Source organism: Lynx canadensis, chromosome B1 (genome assembly GCF_007474595.2).
Source record: "Lynx canadensis isolate LIC74 chromosome B1, mLynCan4.pri.v2, whole genome shotgun sequence".
NCBI lineage: Eukaryota > Metazoa > Chordata > Mammalia > Carnivora > Felidae > Lynx > Lynx canadensis.
In genome coordinates, this window is record NC_044306.2 from 109,464,259 (window position 1) to 109,478,858 (window position 14,600).

The 14,600-nt window shown below is 39.2% G+C and overlaps 1 protein-coding gene across 1 annotated transcript in view; it reads right to left on the reverse strand.

The window, feature by feature from the left end:
• The window catches only part of UGT8 (UDP glycosyltransferase 8), a 94,095-nt gene that overhangs the window by 49,313 nt on the left and 30,182 nt on the right, over positions 1-14,600 (reverse strand). The window contains exon 2 of the mRNA XM_030313178.1: positions 6,608-7,431. Coding sequence (XP_030169038.1) covers positions 6,608-7,429 — 822 coding nt within the window. The 5' untranslated portion in view covers positions 7,430-7,431. The remainder of the gene's footprint in view (positions 1-6,607; positions 7,432-14,600) is intronic.

Here is a 14,600-nt window from a genome sequence, read left to right on the forward strand (position 1 = left end):
CATCCCCAGGACAGGAGCAGAAGGACCACGTGCCAACCCCTAAAATAAGTAGAGGACTTCCTCCACGTCCCCCCTTTGCCCCTGAAACCATTCTATTTGCCATGTGGAAAATAGTAAGTGATAGCGATTCAGCAATTATAGCTCATCTTAATAGGAGCAACTTAATAGGAGCTACTAAAACAATAATAGATGGAACAACTGCCACCACCAGCTTTGCCATGGCTCTCGCACACCAATCCCTCCGAGGTAAGCACTGCCGTCCTCACTTTAATGAGGCTGAATCGCTCATCCAAGAGTCCTGTGAAGGCCAAGATTAAAAGTCAGGGCCATTTGGCTGAAAAAGCCCATGTTTTTCCACTTTGCTACTTCTGCCACAAGCCCCAGTAAAGTTGGTACAAAAAATTCCATAAACAAAAGTATGAATTAGGTAGTTTGTCTCCAGTGACACTGAATCTTCAGAAGCTCATGCTCACTCCATCCTCTCCGTAAAAATCTGCACTCAGGAATAGGTCTGGCAAACTCAACTGACAGTAGAGATTTTAATTTCAAAAACAGAACTGTTTGGCTTACAATGAGATGAATATCATACCAAAAACTTGGTACCAACAGCAATTTAATTATGAAAACTGGAATTTGTAAAGATGATCAGTTAAAAAGATTTCCCTTAACACGGCCAGTGTTTGAATTAATATCTATCTACATAAACAATTCTATCGGGCATCCTAAAGCTTAAATACGTAATAGCAGAAGAAGGAAGGTGTTTAAAAATCCTATCAGACTGTGTACCTTCAATTATATTTGGATCTTGTATCATATAAGGAAATCTTTGTAAACCCATAATGCTTACAGAAGCAACTGATAAGCTATTTAAAACTACAGTGCAGCTTAGAAAATTACCATATCAGTAAACTGAACAATAAGTTACTGATGGTTCTAACAGTGCCTGATATACTTCCTGGATAGATTCATTGAGCAAGGTAATCTGGTTTCTTACCACAAAATAAAGACAAAATATATGATCAACCTATAAAACTTTTGCAGTAAATATCTCCAACAACATTTTACATAAATAAGTTCCCAAAGCGAATCTATCACTTCTGCCCAACTATCCTGTGGTAGTGAATATTTAAGCTCAGAATTAGTCATTGGAACTACCTCATTAGTCTCTTTCCAACATTACACTTGTCAATTTCTGATCCCCGCACAGCTGCTAACAGCACAATAGTACTATATAGATGAAGACATTTTACTAAGTCATTTGTGAGTGATGGCATTCAAAATGAGGAACCTGTAATAAAGGATATATAATTTGATTAAATGATACTTATTTAAAAGTGGGCATTTTAGGGGCACCTGGGTGGCTCAGTCGGTTAAGCATCCAACTTCAGCTGAGGTCATGATCTCACGGTTCATGAGTTCGAGCCCCTCGTTGGGCTCTGTGCTGACAGCTCAGAGCCTGAAGCCTGCTTCAGATTCTGTCTCCCTCTCTCTCTGCCTCTCCCTTGCATGCTCTCTCTCTCAAAAATAAAATAAACATTAAAAAAAATTTTTTAAGTGGGCATTTTAATCAATGTGGTACAATGGTTATAATCCCATCTGTAGCTTTATATTTCATGATAATATAATTTATATGTAACACAGTATTAAAATGGCCGGAGTTTTCCACAACTGCTGTACTCTTGGATCAAATTTGTTAGCACCAGCACTGTGGTCCCATTTCTCAGCCTAGACACTTCATTCATTATTCGGGAAGTCAGCTTTCCATTACTATATGTAATAGTAAGGAATGGCTTACAGGTGAATCAATGGAAACTGAAAATGGAAAGCCAATGTTTTGCTTCTCAGTTTTATTCTTCTTCTTATAACCTGATCTGCTCACAAGTGGTTAATCTAATGAATCTGTTGTTCAATATCTCATTTTGCCCAAAACGTTTCTCTGTGAGAGAGTTCTGGCAAATAACAAAATGACAAGCAGTGAGTATTTCACGACCCTGTCCTTGGTCTCAAGCTCTTTCTTATCTCTGCTTATCTCTTATCTGTATCTCTCCCCAGAACTGTTTCCCTAAATTAAAAATGTTTCTACAACTGGTGAATTGAAGATGCCTTTAATACTCCTCGCCTGTCAATAAAGCACCTCTGAGGCATACCAAATGAGTACCTTACCCACCCCAAAACATCTTTCAAGACAGCAAGAGCTGGGCTGATTCGCTCTACTAACCCTGTTCCCCGTGCATATTTGGAACACAGTAGAGGCCATTTAGTTCACCAACTGAGCAATGTATAATGATCTTTTGTCAATATCAATAACATTATGTAGCAATTCTAATTCATTAAAATAACTTAGCTTGGAATGTTTGGTTGCTTAATGGCTGGGATGGTATGTGGACATAAATTAGAAAGAAACAGATAATGCCTATACTATTAACAACACTGTTGGACTAGCTGAAACCTATTTCTTTTGGCAACTATTTCTATTTGATGCAGTTCATTTAATCTTAAACATTCACCGAATGCCTACCATTTTCTGGGTACTCAGGGGAGAAAGATGAATTAAGTAGAGGATCCACCCCCTTTGAGGCATCCACACTCTAGTTACGAAGAAAGCCATGTGAAAAACCAATGTTTAAAGTACAATCTATTAAGTGCAAAAACAGTTTGGGACTGTAGAAGCAGAACAGTGGCAGAGATCAGCTGCCTGGCAGGGTCAGACCATTTCATCAATGAGAAATCATTTAAAAATTATCACCTGAAATATGTTAATTTTATTTTATTTTTTTAATTTTTTTTTCAACGTTTATTTATTTTTGGGACAGAGAGAGACAGAGCATGAACGGGGGAGGGGCAGAGAGAGAGGGAGACACAGAATCGGAAACAGGCTCCAGGCTCCGAGCCATCAGCCCAGAGCCCGACGCGGGGCTCGAACTCACGGACCGCGAGATCGTGACCTGGCTGAAGTCGGACGCTTAACCAACTGCGCCACCCAGGCGCCCCAGAAATATGTTAATTTTAAAAACTAGGGTGCACCTAGGTGGCTCAGTGGGTTAAGCATCTGACTTCGGCTCAGGTCATGATCTCATGGTTCGTGGGTTCGAGCCCTGTGTTGGACTCTGTGCTGACAGTTCAGAGCCTGAAGCCTGTGCTTCTGTGTCTCCCTCTCTCTCTGCCCCTCCCCCACTCATGCTCTGTCTCTCTCAAAAAATGAATAAATGTTGAAAAAAATTAAAAATTAATAGACTCTCTAAGTAAATGTATGATTCCTTAGTGGCATTATTATTTCCCACTAATAAAACTGCTAAAAGCTTTAATCACTCTCTGTTAGATATTATTTCATTCACATTTAATACTTAAAGGACCTAATCAAGTAGGGATCTATTTCCACACCCCTTTCCTGCCCAAGGCAAATCTTTTTTTAAAAAAATCTGTATTCATGTTCTCTACCACCCTGCAATGATAGAGTAAGATATAATCCAATCTGGACCTCTTCTCCTTCATTGACACATTTTAAGGACCCATACTCTAGGGAGTCAGGTAGTAAATAATACTGCAAGTTAGGCACATAGCTAACGTGCATTGTTAAATAACTGTATTATCAAGGAACTCAACTGCTTCACTCTATGCTAATAACACACCTTGTAATCAAAAGCATTTGGACCGGGCTGATTGCTACTATTAAATCTCTAAAGCATAAGTAAGAGTATGCATGACTTAAAATTTGACTCTCGTATTAAGTCCTCACAATCTTTAAGATATCAAATAGTCGAGAAATATTCGTCTCTGCACAGTTTTGTATACACTACAAATGTGTAAATGAGTAAAATGAGTACCAAGAGATGTAGGCATCTTGACAAAATATCTAATCACAGCAAAATAATCCACATTTTACTTGGCTGTGCCACAAACCAGCTGTATGGCCTTGGATGGGACACTCAAATTCACTGAATCTCCTATGTGACAAATGAATGGACTATTCTCTGTATTTTGAGGGGAGAAAAATAAACTAAATTAATGGAACTGAACTAGATGCTCTCTAGAGTTTCTCTAGGCTCAAACATTATGAAAGCTTCTAAAAAGTGTCTTTTAGAAATTTTCTGTAGCCTTTCATCCCAGGTTTTGAAATGAAATCCCACTGTCAAATCATTTCCAGACATCTGGAACACCTAATCCATCCCCAGTGTAAGATACCAAGGCAGTTAACAATTAAGCTGTTATTAGTGAATCATGTGTTCTAAACGGCCACTTGCTGGGCCCTATTATTTTAGTGTCACAACCATGACCTGAAAATAATACAGGCATTTGAGAAACTCATTAACTTGTAGAACCCCGAGGTGCAGTTTATCATATCAGAGAAATCTACTAGAGAAATCCCAGTAGGAACACATGTGTTCCTAAGCATATAAAACCTCACCAGAGTAAGAAATATCTGAAAGTGTAAGACACATCATTCTTCAAAATATTCCCTGGTGAAAAACTTCGTAAGTGGCATACTGAACTGAAAACGGCCCTTCACACTTACGAACTAAGTCAGACACTTTCAATGGGAATAATACATTTACCTAGATCTACATAACACATGCACATACCATAACTGGCACAGCCAAAGTGTCCATTGCAAATAAAAAGCACATCCTTAAAAGAATCATTACAAAACACCCAAAGAGAAAAAAAGAACAGGGAAGCCCACAAAGTAGGTCAAACCAGCATCACCCTAGAAATTATGCAAATCAGAAAACATTTGGAGTAATAATCGTATATAAGGCTCCAAATCCACTCAAAAGATGGTTTAAAAGTAAAATAAAATAGTGAAACTAACAGGCAGAGGGACCCATGGGGGAAAAGATAAGCTTGGGTTATAGGAAAAAAAGAAACATTCTCACATGCTATTGTATGTATCTTAATGAAGGGTAGTGGGTATAAAACAAAACATAAAATATTATTCTGTGCTTATGTAGCTCAAGTTGCTGCAACTCAAGACAGATGTACAGGGACTGAAGATTCATCAGAACATTCCTTTTCATCATGCATTTCTTTTTCAGTCCGAAGGGAGACAGCACCAAAACAGAAACCAAATGGAGCAGGCAGAAGGACAGTGCTCTGGTTGAGAAAAAAAAAAATGAACACCGGGAGGGAACAGGGCTCATCTGTGTAATATTATGAATGACTCAGAGTAAAAACAGACTTGCTTATCAAGTCTTGTAGAAGCTACTTCTAAATCTGATTTTAGCTACCTTTAGGAAGAGGAGTTAATATACAACACAGTGACTCTGGCAGAGAATACTTAAGGATTCGAAATGGGCTTGGATAAATTTGTGAATGGCTGAGAAAAGCTGAGGTTAATTCCTATCCTTTATATTTGATGCAGAGAGAACAATTGTGCCCTCACAGCCTCCATTGGCGACATCTGATTGAAATGCTAGGGTGGTATGGGCCACAAATCTGGCAAGTTCTATTTTTTTCATGTTACACGAAATATATCAAGGTGTTATTTATTAAATATACTTCTAATAAATGGATTAGAAAAGCCTACAGGCTGGCTGTATATTCCAACCACATTCTTTCTCCATGAGAAAATGCTGTCCAGTGATTGTCCTTATCTGATGCATATATAAAAATGTCTGGATTTGCTCTTCATCAAGTCCTTAACAAATTTTTTTTGATATGTAGTGATGAGAGCTAGAAATGAGTAATTTAGCAGAGTTGTTGTGAGTGGCTCTTTTCAGATTTTCAAGAGTAGAAATAGTTTCAGTAGAGAACAAAATCCTAGAACAACTTGTTGCTTCCTGGTAAATGACATCAGATGCTGAGATTAAATACAGAGAACCAATCTGGGGTTAGGAAACCCTACAACAACAGATATGTGAGCATGGCTCCTGCACGTTTGAGATACCTAAGAAAACACACTGTGATGGAGAAGAGAACACAAGGGATTTACTGACAGCTCAACCAGGAAAAAAGAATTTAGGTCTGACTTAGATATGAGACAGGCTTTGTTCAAGTTCAATCAGTTCCATCTCTGAAATGAAATTGCAACGGGACAGGATTTCTTTAAAAGAGTTATAGTTGCTTACTAAAAATTAGTTGGCTCCCTAGTTTGATGGAAGTTACTACCTCGTTTTCATTGTTGGACTTTCTTGTGGTTGTGATTGCTGAAAGAAGAACCTCTATTTACATGGTCTCCTATTTATTTGAGTTCACTGAACCTAATCTAGATGTGGAGACCTGTAATCTCGCCTCTGGCAAAGAACAGAGGGAACTCTGTTTAATTAAAAGCAAAAAAAACTCACATTCATTAAAGCTAACTATCTAATAACTACATTCTCCTCACACACTATCGTTATTACTTAATCAAAAATAGATTTCCCAGCCACTCTATTGACCATATAGAATGGCCCCTCAGCAGTGTAGAAATGCTCCATCAAAACAGGAACGTGTTCCAGGGGAATGGCATCCACAAAAGAAGGGACCCTGGTAGGGATCTATTGTCTTAACTACTTTTTAGAGCAGCATCGGTTAGCCAACAATAACCAATCCTATCTCTTCCGAAACTCAAAACCGATTAAATTGACCTCTGTATTTAGAAAAGATTACCAAGGAGTTCAGCAAACCTTACTTCTGGTAGTGGGCTGGCCGGTTTGGTTAGGATTCCTCCTACATACACAACATTAGGCAGAGTGGGTCTCGGGAACTCCAGTGCTACATCTGTACACAGCATCCACAGACTGGACCCATGGACCAAGTCATACATGGACTTCTCCGGCAGCAGGTTGTACTTCTGCATTATCCTTTCATACTTGGGAAGAACCAGAAAGCTGACCCCTAATCTGGAAATGAGGTAAACGCCGGTATTTTTCATCCTTTGCAGCAAGTTCATGTGGTCTGTGAGGAGTGAGTTAAACTCCGGGACGTAAGCTAATGGGGCAGGAGCACCCACTTCAGCAGGATACCAAAGGCCAGTTGAAAATACAGCATATTTAACCCCTAAAAGATGCGCTATCACAAATCCACACATGTCATTAGGGTCCACCAGCAGCAGGTCAAACTTTTCCTTTTTTAGACCCTGAATCAGGGCACGGTTGCCAACCATCATATCACAGTTCTTAGTATAGTGATCCAGTATGTCAAACAGTTCGATTGCTGTCAATCTCCCAGAGAAAATATTCCGCATTTTGGACTGCAGGAAAGCATCCGAGGTGGTACTGTTAAAAATCCCTGGGTAGCGCTGGAGGCTGTAATGATTAGATGGCGCGATGTCTCTGCCTTCAGAGAGAAGAAACACTGTACGGTGGCCTCTCTCGTGCAAGGCTGAGGCTAGTGTCTTGAAAATGTACATATGGCTTTCAAACATAATTGGCGGCACGATGATGATTTTGGCAGCCTTCGCTATCCCAACCGCACTCCACAGGAGCACGAAATACGGAGTGTAAGACTTCATTGCTGAAATGACAACCAGAAAAAGACTTAAAACAAAGTATAGTCCTTACCATTCAAAACAAACAATCACAGAGACTTCTTTCAAAGTATTTGATGATCCAATATTTTGTCTAAGGATCACTGTTTAAAAGTATCCTGATATTTGTTCTAATTACCTCTCTATTTTTAAAAGATAATTTTTGTAAAGTACAGAACTGACAGCAAAGCTGACTGAAACTGAAATACATTTAAAATATATCCGTTGCAGAGCACATAACTCCATCAGTAATAGAGAACTAGATACTTACTGAGAACTAGATTTCAGAAATCTGAAATAAAACTTCTATAAGATTGAATGAAAGATCTCTCTTCTTCGAATAATCACAATGAGATATCTATGAAACATTGTTTATCTTCCTTTACATTTTTTTTGATGTTTATTTATTTTTTGAGAGAGAGACAGAGCAGGAGTGGGGGATGGGGAGAGAGAGAGATGGAGACACAGAATCCAATGCAGGCTCCAGGCTCTGTTTGAGCTGTCAGCACAGAGACCAACCAGGGCTCGAACCCACAAACGGCGAGATCATGACCTGCGCCGAAGCTGGTGCTTAACCAACTGAGCTACCCAGGTGCCCCAACACTGTTTATCTTTTAATTGAACATTAATGTTAATACCAGGAAGAAGGGCCAAGATTTTTTATTTCTGGGTGCATCAGCATGTATGTGTCTCTTTAAATCATTTTATCACAGCAGTTACGTTCCCAATTATGACCAAAGCATACCAAAGAAAGATTGTTTTAAAAAATAATCCTTTCAGGTAACAGTTCTATATAAAGGACATTTTTCTAAGGAAAGATTACATTCTATGTGAATTTCCCCTCTATCTAAATACACTTATGTATCCTGGCAGTCTCTATGTAATTTATAGCAATTTGCTAATTCATTTCCGGACATTAAAAGAAAAACTTTTAATAGAAAAGTTCAAGGGAATTAACCAGATCTATGTAAATGTTTATAGAAGTGATTGATTAACAAGTGTGTGCCAGACCACACTTCCTGTGTTGTAAGTCAGGTGCAAATGGCAAGTTAGATCATGGTTGTACAGGTGATACCTATCACTTCTACCTTTTCATGTTAGTGGATTATATACAATAGTTACAGTTGTCCTCAATCAGTTTTTAGAAATAAGTGTTCTACCTGTGGGGTCTATATAGTGTGCAAACTCCTCCTACCCGACCCAATATAATTTTTACTTAGACTCTAAATTAGCCTCCAAACTGAAAACAAACAAACAAACACACAAACAAAACCCATCTAAATAATAATTACCCATGCAAACTGGATATTTTTACTTCAAGGAACAACTTAGAATAGATTTATATTCACATCACCAAATCAATAACCATTTTCATTCATTATCATATATTAACTACCCTACTTGTACAAATTCCCACCATCTAAATGAAGTTTTAGCAACTATACCTTCTCAACATTCAAACACGCTGCAAAAAAACAAAAAAGAAATCAATAGCGGGCAAATGATAGATTCTTCTCATATCAAGATTTAAACTATAGGGGCGCCTGGGTGGCCCGGTTGGTTGAGCGTCCGATTTCAGCTCAGATCATGGTCTCACAGTTCATGGGTTCGAGCCCCGCATCGGGCTCTGTGCTGACAGCTCAGAGCCTGGAGCCTGCTTCGGATTCTGTGTCTCCCTCTCTCTCTGCCCCTCCCCTGCTCACTCTCTCTCTCTTTCCCTCTCAAGAAAAAATAAAAACTAATTTTTTTAATTAAAAAAAGGACTAAACTACAAAATACGTTATAATTCCAGGTGCCTCTTCTCTCCCTCCAAGGAAATTTTCAAACTATTTCTAGATGAGTTGATACTATACCATTAAGAGTAAATTGAAGTAATGCCCATTATAAGCATAGAAGAGCCTGTGTTAACTACTGCTTGAATTAATGAGGGCTTTAAAAAAACAAATTTAGAGAAAACACTATTTCTATAGCAATGAACTAAGTTTATTCTATAATTACAAGGTCAATGAAGAAAAAAAATTAAATAGCCAATTCTGGAGGAAACTTTCCAGGCCTTCATTCCTCTGTACCATCTCTCTAATGTATCTCTCTGGTGCAGGCTCCCAATTCCAAGGAATTAAAAATTAAGGATTTTCAGTGGACACGTTCTCAATTCGAGGGATGAGATTTATGCAAAAGCAGTTATTTCAGCAGCTAGTGTCCACTGCTGTGATTAATACTACCTGTCATGGTTTGCATGTTCAAGACATACCAACGGATGGACTAACGGTAGGAACGGCTTTGTCTACTGTGTTTTGCATCTAGCTGAGCAGTGAACACACAGTTCATTCAGCTACAGTTAAAACCACTGCTTTATCTGTCATAGACACATAAGACACAAAACAAAACACAAAAAATAATAGTAGGGAAACAAATTCTTTCCCTGAGCTTTTTACTCGTCTTACTTTTTTATTTTAATATTTTATTTCAGAAATTACTACAAAGTAAAATGACATCATTTTCTGTGATTTTTTTTTTAAATGTTAATTCAGTTTTGAGACAGAGAGAGAGAGAGGGAAAGATAGCAAGCGAGGAAGGGGCAGAAAGAGAGGGAGACACAGAATCCGAAGCAGGCTCCAGGTTCTGAGCTGTTAGTACAGAGCCCGCCACCAGGCTCGAACTCAGGAATCAGGAGACCATGACCTGAGCTCAAGTCGGATGCCCAATCGACTGAGGAAAATGGTTGCTTTTTTTTTTTTTACGTTTTATTTATTTTTGAGACAGAGAGAGACAGAGCATGAACGGGGGAGGGGCAGAGAGAGAGGGAGACACAGAATCGGAAGCAGACTCCAGGCTCCGAGCCATCAGCCCAGAGCCCGACGCGGGGCTCGAACTCACGGACCGTAAGATCGTGACCTGAGCCGAAGTCGGCCGCCCAACTGACTGAGCCACCCAGGCGCCCCAAATGGTTGCTTTTTTAATGCACAAGTGCTTATGTTCAAGAACAGCATTGTTCAAAAGAGTTTTCTGTGAAGATGAAAATGTTCTCTATCATGACTATCCAATATTGAGCAGCTGAAGTGTAGTTAGTGTGATCGAGGAACTGAATTTTAAATTTTAACATGTGGCTTAATTAATTTAGTACCAGTGGCTACAGTACTAATATAAGGTTAGAAAAAGTGCATACATTCTGTACATATAGATTTTAAAAGTAGTTATGTAAACATACCGATATTTGTGGGAAAAAATATCTTCTAAAAACAATGTCTACTGATGCTTTGTGAAAAAAAAAAAAATTAATGACCAACAAAGAAGCATCATTTCTACAGATATAAAATTGTTCAAATACAAAATTAATTATGAAGTACTACAACAGCATTTTACTCTGATAAACATCGTTGTGGCGGGTAACAGAATGAGCAACACGACTACCAACAAATGGTGAGGCTATTGCTAGTCCAGACTTATAAGGATGTGTCTACTGATAAGCTGGAGTTCACTAATAGTAAAAACTTCTGCTCTGACAAAGATAATGCCAAGAGAATAAGAAGATAAGCCACAGACTGGGAGGAAATAATTGCAAAAGACACAGCTGATAAAGGACTGTTCTCCAAAATACACAAAGAACTCTTAAAAAATTTTTTTTTCAACGTTTTTATTTATTTTTTTTTTTGGGACAGAGAGAGAGCATGAACGGGGGAGGGGCAGAGAGAGAGGGAGACACAGAATCGGAAACAGGCTCCAGGCTCCGAGCCATCTGCCCAGATTCTGATGCGGGGCTCGAACTCCCGGACCGCGAGATCGTGACCTGGCTGAAGTCGGACGCTTAACCGACTGCGCCACCCAGGCGCCCCCACAAAGAACTCTTAAAATTCAACAAGAAGAAAGCAACCAACCTGATTTCAAAAAGGGCCAAAGACCTTAATAGACAACTCACAAAGAAAATCTACAGATGGCAAATGAGCACATGAGAAGATACTCCACATCCTATATCAAGCAAATGCAAATTAAAAGCACAATGAGATACTACTACACACCTGTCAGAATGGCCAAAATCCAGAACAGTGACAATGCTAAATGCTGAAGAGAATACAGGGCAACAGGAACCCTCATTTGTTGCTGGTGGGAATGTAAAATGGTACAGCCACTTTGGGAGACAGGCTGGTGGCCGCTTACAAAACTAAATATACATTTACCATATGATCCAGCATTTGTGCTACTTGGTATTCATCCAAAGGAGCTAAAAGCTTATGTGCACACAAAAGCCTGCACATGGATGTGTATGGCAGCCTGATTCATAATTGCCAAAACTTGGAAGGAACTAAGATGTCTTCTAGTAGGTAAATGGATAAATAAAGTAGAATGGAATGTTACTCAATGCTAAAAAGAATATGGACTACAAGCCATTAAAAGGAAAGAAACTTAAATGCATATTACTAAGTGAAATGTATATTACTTATAATATGCATATAATAGTGTAAATAACAAAGGATTTTAATTTAACATTTTCTACAATGGACATGTAGGTGTTACTCTTCTCTTAATAAAAATAATAAGCATTGCTTTTAAATAATATGTGATAAAAAATCTCATAATAATAAAGTACATAAAATGCCTTGTAATTAACCAAAAAGGATATTTGTTTGCTATCCTAAGTATGGCAAGCCTTTCTCCAAAGGCATACACATGGAAATAATACTAAGTATTTAGAAATACTCTACTACTTTAATGAAAGGTGGTATTTGAGAAAAGTCAATCGTTCCCATATTATAAATTGATAAATCAGACTAGTGTTAATTTTTTTTAATACATCCAATAAAAGTGTTGCACTTTAAATGATCACTGGAAAGAGGTGGAAAATGAGCATAAAGCAAAGAAAGAAATCTTCATTACAGATATTATTAGATTCGACTATATAATCATTAAATATTTTGGGAATGTTTAAGACATCTGGCTGGGGCGCCTGGGTGGCTCAGTCGGTTGAGTGGCCGACTTCGGGTCAGGTCATGATCTCGCAGTCCATGAGTTCGAGCCCCGCGTCGGGCTCTGTCAGCTCAGAGCCTGGAGCCCGTTTCAGATTCTGTGTCTCCCTCTCTCTCTGCCCCTCCCCCGTTCATACTCTGTCTCTCCCTGTCTCAAAAATAAATGTTAAAAAAAAAAAATAAAAAAAAAAAAGACATCTGGAGCAGAGGTTTCCAGCCTGAGATGGCTAACTGAACATAAGTGTTTCTACTCCTTTCTTCCTAAAGCTTCTTTAGAAATGACAGCCAAGAATATAATAGGGAATACCTAATATCTCTGAAAATTGTTATGAGGAAATGAGGTGTGGGCAGGGCTACAGTCATCAGTGAAATGGATTTCTAGAAAACAAATGCCAAGAATAGCTTATTGAGGAATAAAAGTGAATGGAAGAAGTCATGACCCAGAACACACAGAGAAGCCTGTAGCAGAGGTGAAAACTGCTTCCAGAATGGCTGAGAGCTTCAGTGGACAAGTCTGGGAGCAAGAGTGGTGGGAGCAGCAAGAAACCAAGGGGAAGAGCTCTCTAAAGAGGAGATAGAGTTGTTTCCCCCACCTATCACATCTTCTCTTCACTCCCATGGGCGCAAAGCAGCCGCAGCCGCATGTACTGCCCAAAGTAAAAATGCACATCGGTTCCCTAGATGAACAGACCGGCGGCCCAAAGAGTGATGAGAACTGATAACTCAGGGTAAAACCTCTTAATGCTGGTTTACAGGAGGTGGGTTTTAGCCCCTTACCTGTCACCCTAGAGAAAGTACTGGTCACTGAACATGCTGCATCCATACACACAGTTTGAACTCAACCTCCCAGTTAGAGGCTAGGAGCTTAAATTTGCTGAATGACTGAACAAAACAAACTAGATTTTACTTTCGTGAAAATTAGCAAGTACATCATTTTGAATGACAACACAGTTTTAGGCAGTTGGTAAAAATATAAATCGGTGCAAATGTTCTGAAAAACAACTGGCCTTGGGGCGCCTGGGTGGCGCAGTCGGTTAAGCGTCCGACTTCAGCCAGGTCACGATCTCGCGGTCCGTGAGTTCGAGCCCCGCGTCGGGCTCTGGGCTGATGGCTCAGAGCCTGGAGCCTGTTTCCGATTCTGTGTCTCCCTCTCTCTCTGCCCCTCCCCCGTTCATGCTCTGTCTCTCTCTGTCCCAAAAATAAATAAACGTTGAAAAAAAATTAAAAAAAAAAAAAAAAAACAACTGGCCCATCATTTTATAGTTATTTATGTAAGTACTATAAATCAGGTATATCAACATGTATGTACAAAGATGTTCCTGTATTCACTTCTAACAGCAAACAGCCAGAAACTACCAGGAATCCAGCAATAGAGGATTAATCACATCATAGTACATTTTACGATGGAGTATTATAGAACCATCAAAACTGAGTTTTAAACATTTTTAACATGGGGCGCCTGGGTGGCGCAGTCGGTTAAGCGTCCGACTTCAGCCAGGTCACGATCTCGCGGTCCGTGAGTTCGAGCCCCGCGTCGGGCTCTGGGCTGATGGCTCAGAGCCTGGAGCCTGTTTCTGATTCTGTGTCTCCCTCTCTCTCTGCCCCTCCCCTGTTCATGCTCGGTCTCTCTCTGTCCCAAAAATAAATAAATGTTGAAAAAAAAAATTAAAAAAAAAAAAAACATTTTTAACATGAGAAAATGCTCATAACATAAAGAAATAAAATTATATGTATTATGTATATACACTAAATGATTATATCGATGACAAAGTAACTTATCTGATAACAAACTTATCAGAAATCTGCAAACAAACAGAAATCAGAAATCTGGATTGTCAAATTGAGGAATTTTGTTTTCTCCTCCCATTTTATATTTCCAAGCTTTTGAAGTTTTCTACCAAAACTAGATAATATTTATAACACACTCATTCCATTTCCATGCCTCTTTAGCTGCAGCCTTACTCCCACTCTCCTCTTGGAGTCCAATGTCTAAAAATATCCGTGTCTATTTGCTGGGCTCCACTTACTCCCCAAATGATTACAGCTTGGCATGGTCTCCACCACCACTCTGCCCAAACACTCATTGTTGAGGGCACCAAATACCTCTTAATATTCACACAAATGCCCTTTTGTTCCCCCAACACTTCCCTGATTGGACTTCTCTCTAACGCTATACATTGATGATCAATCCCTTC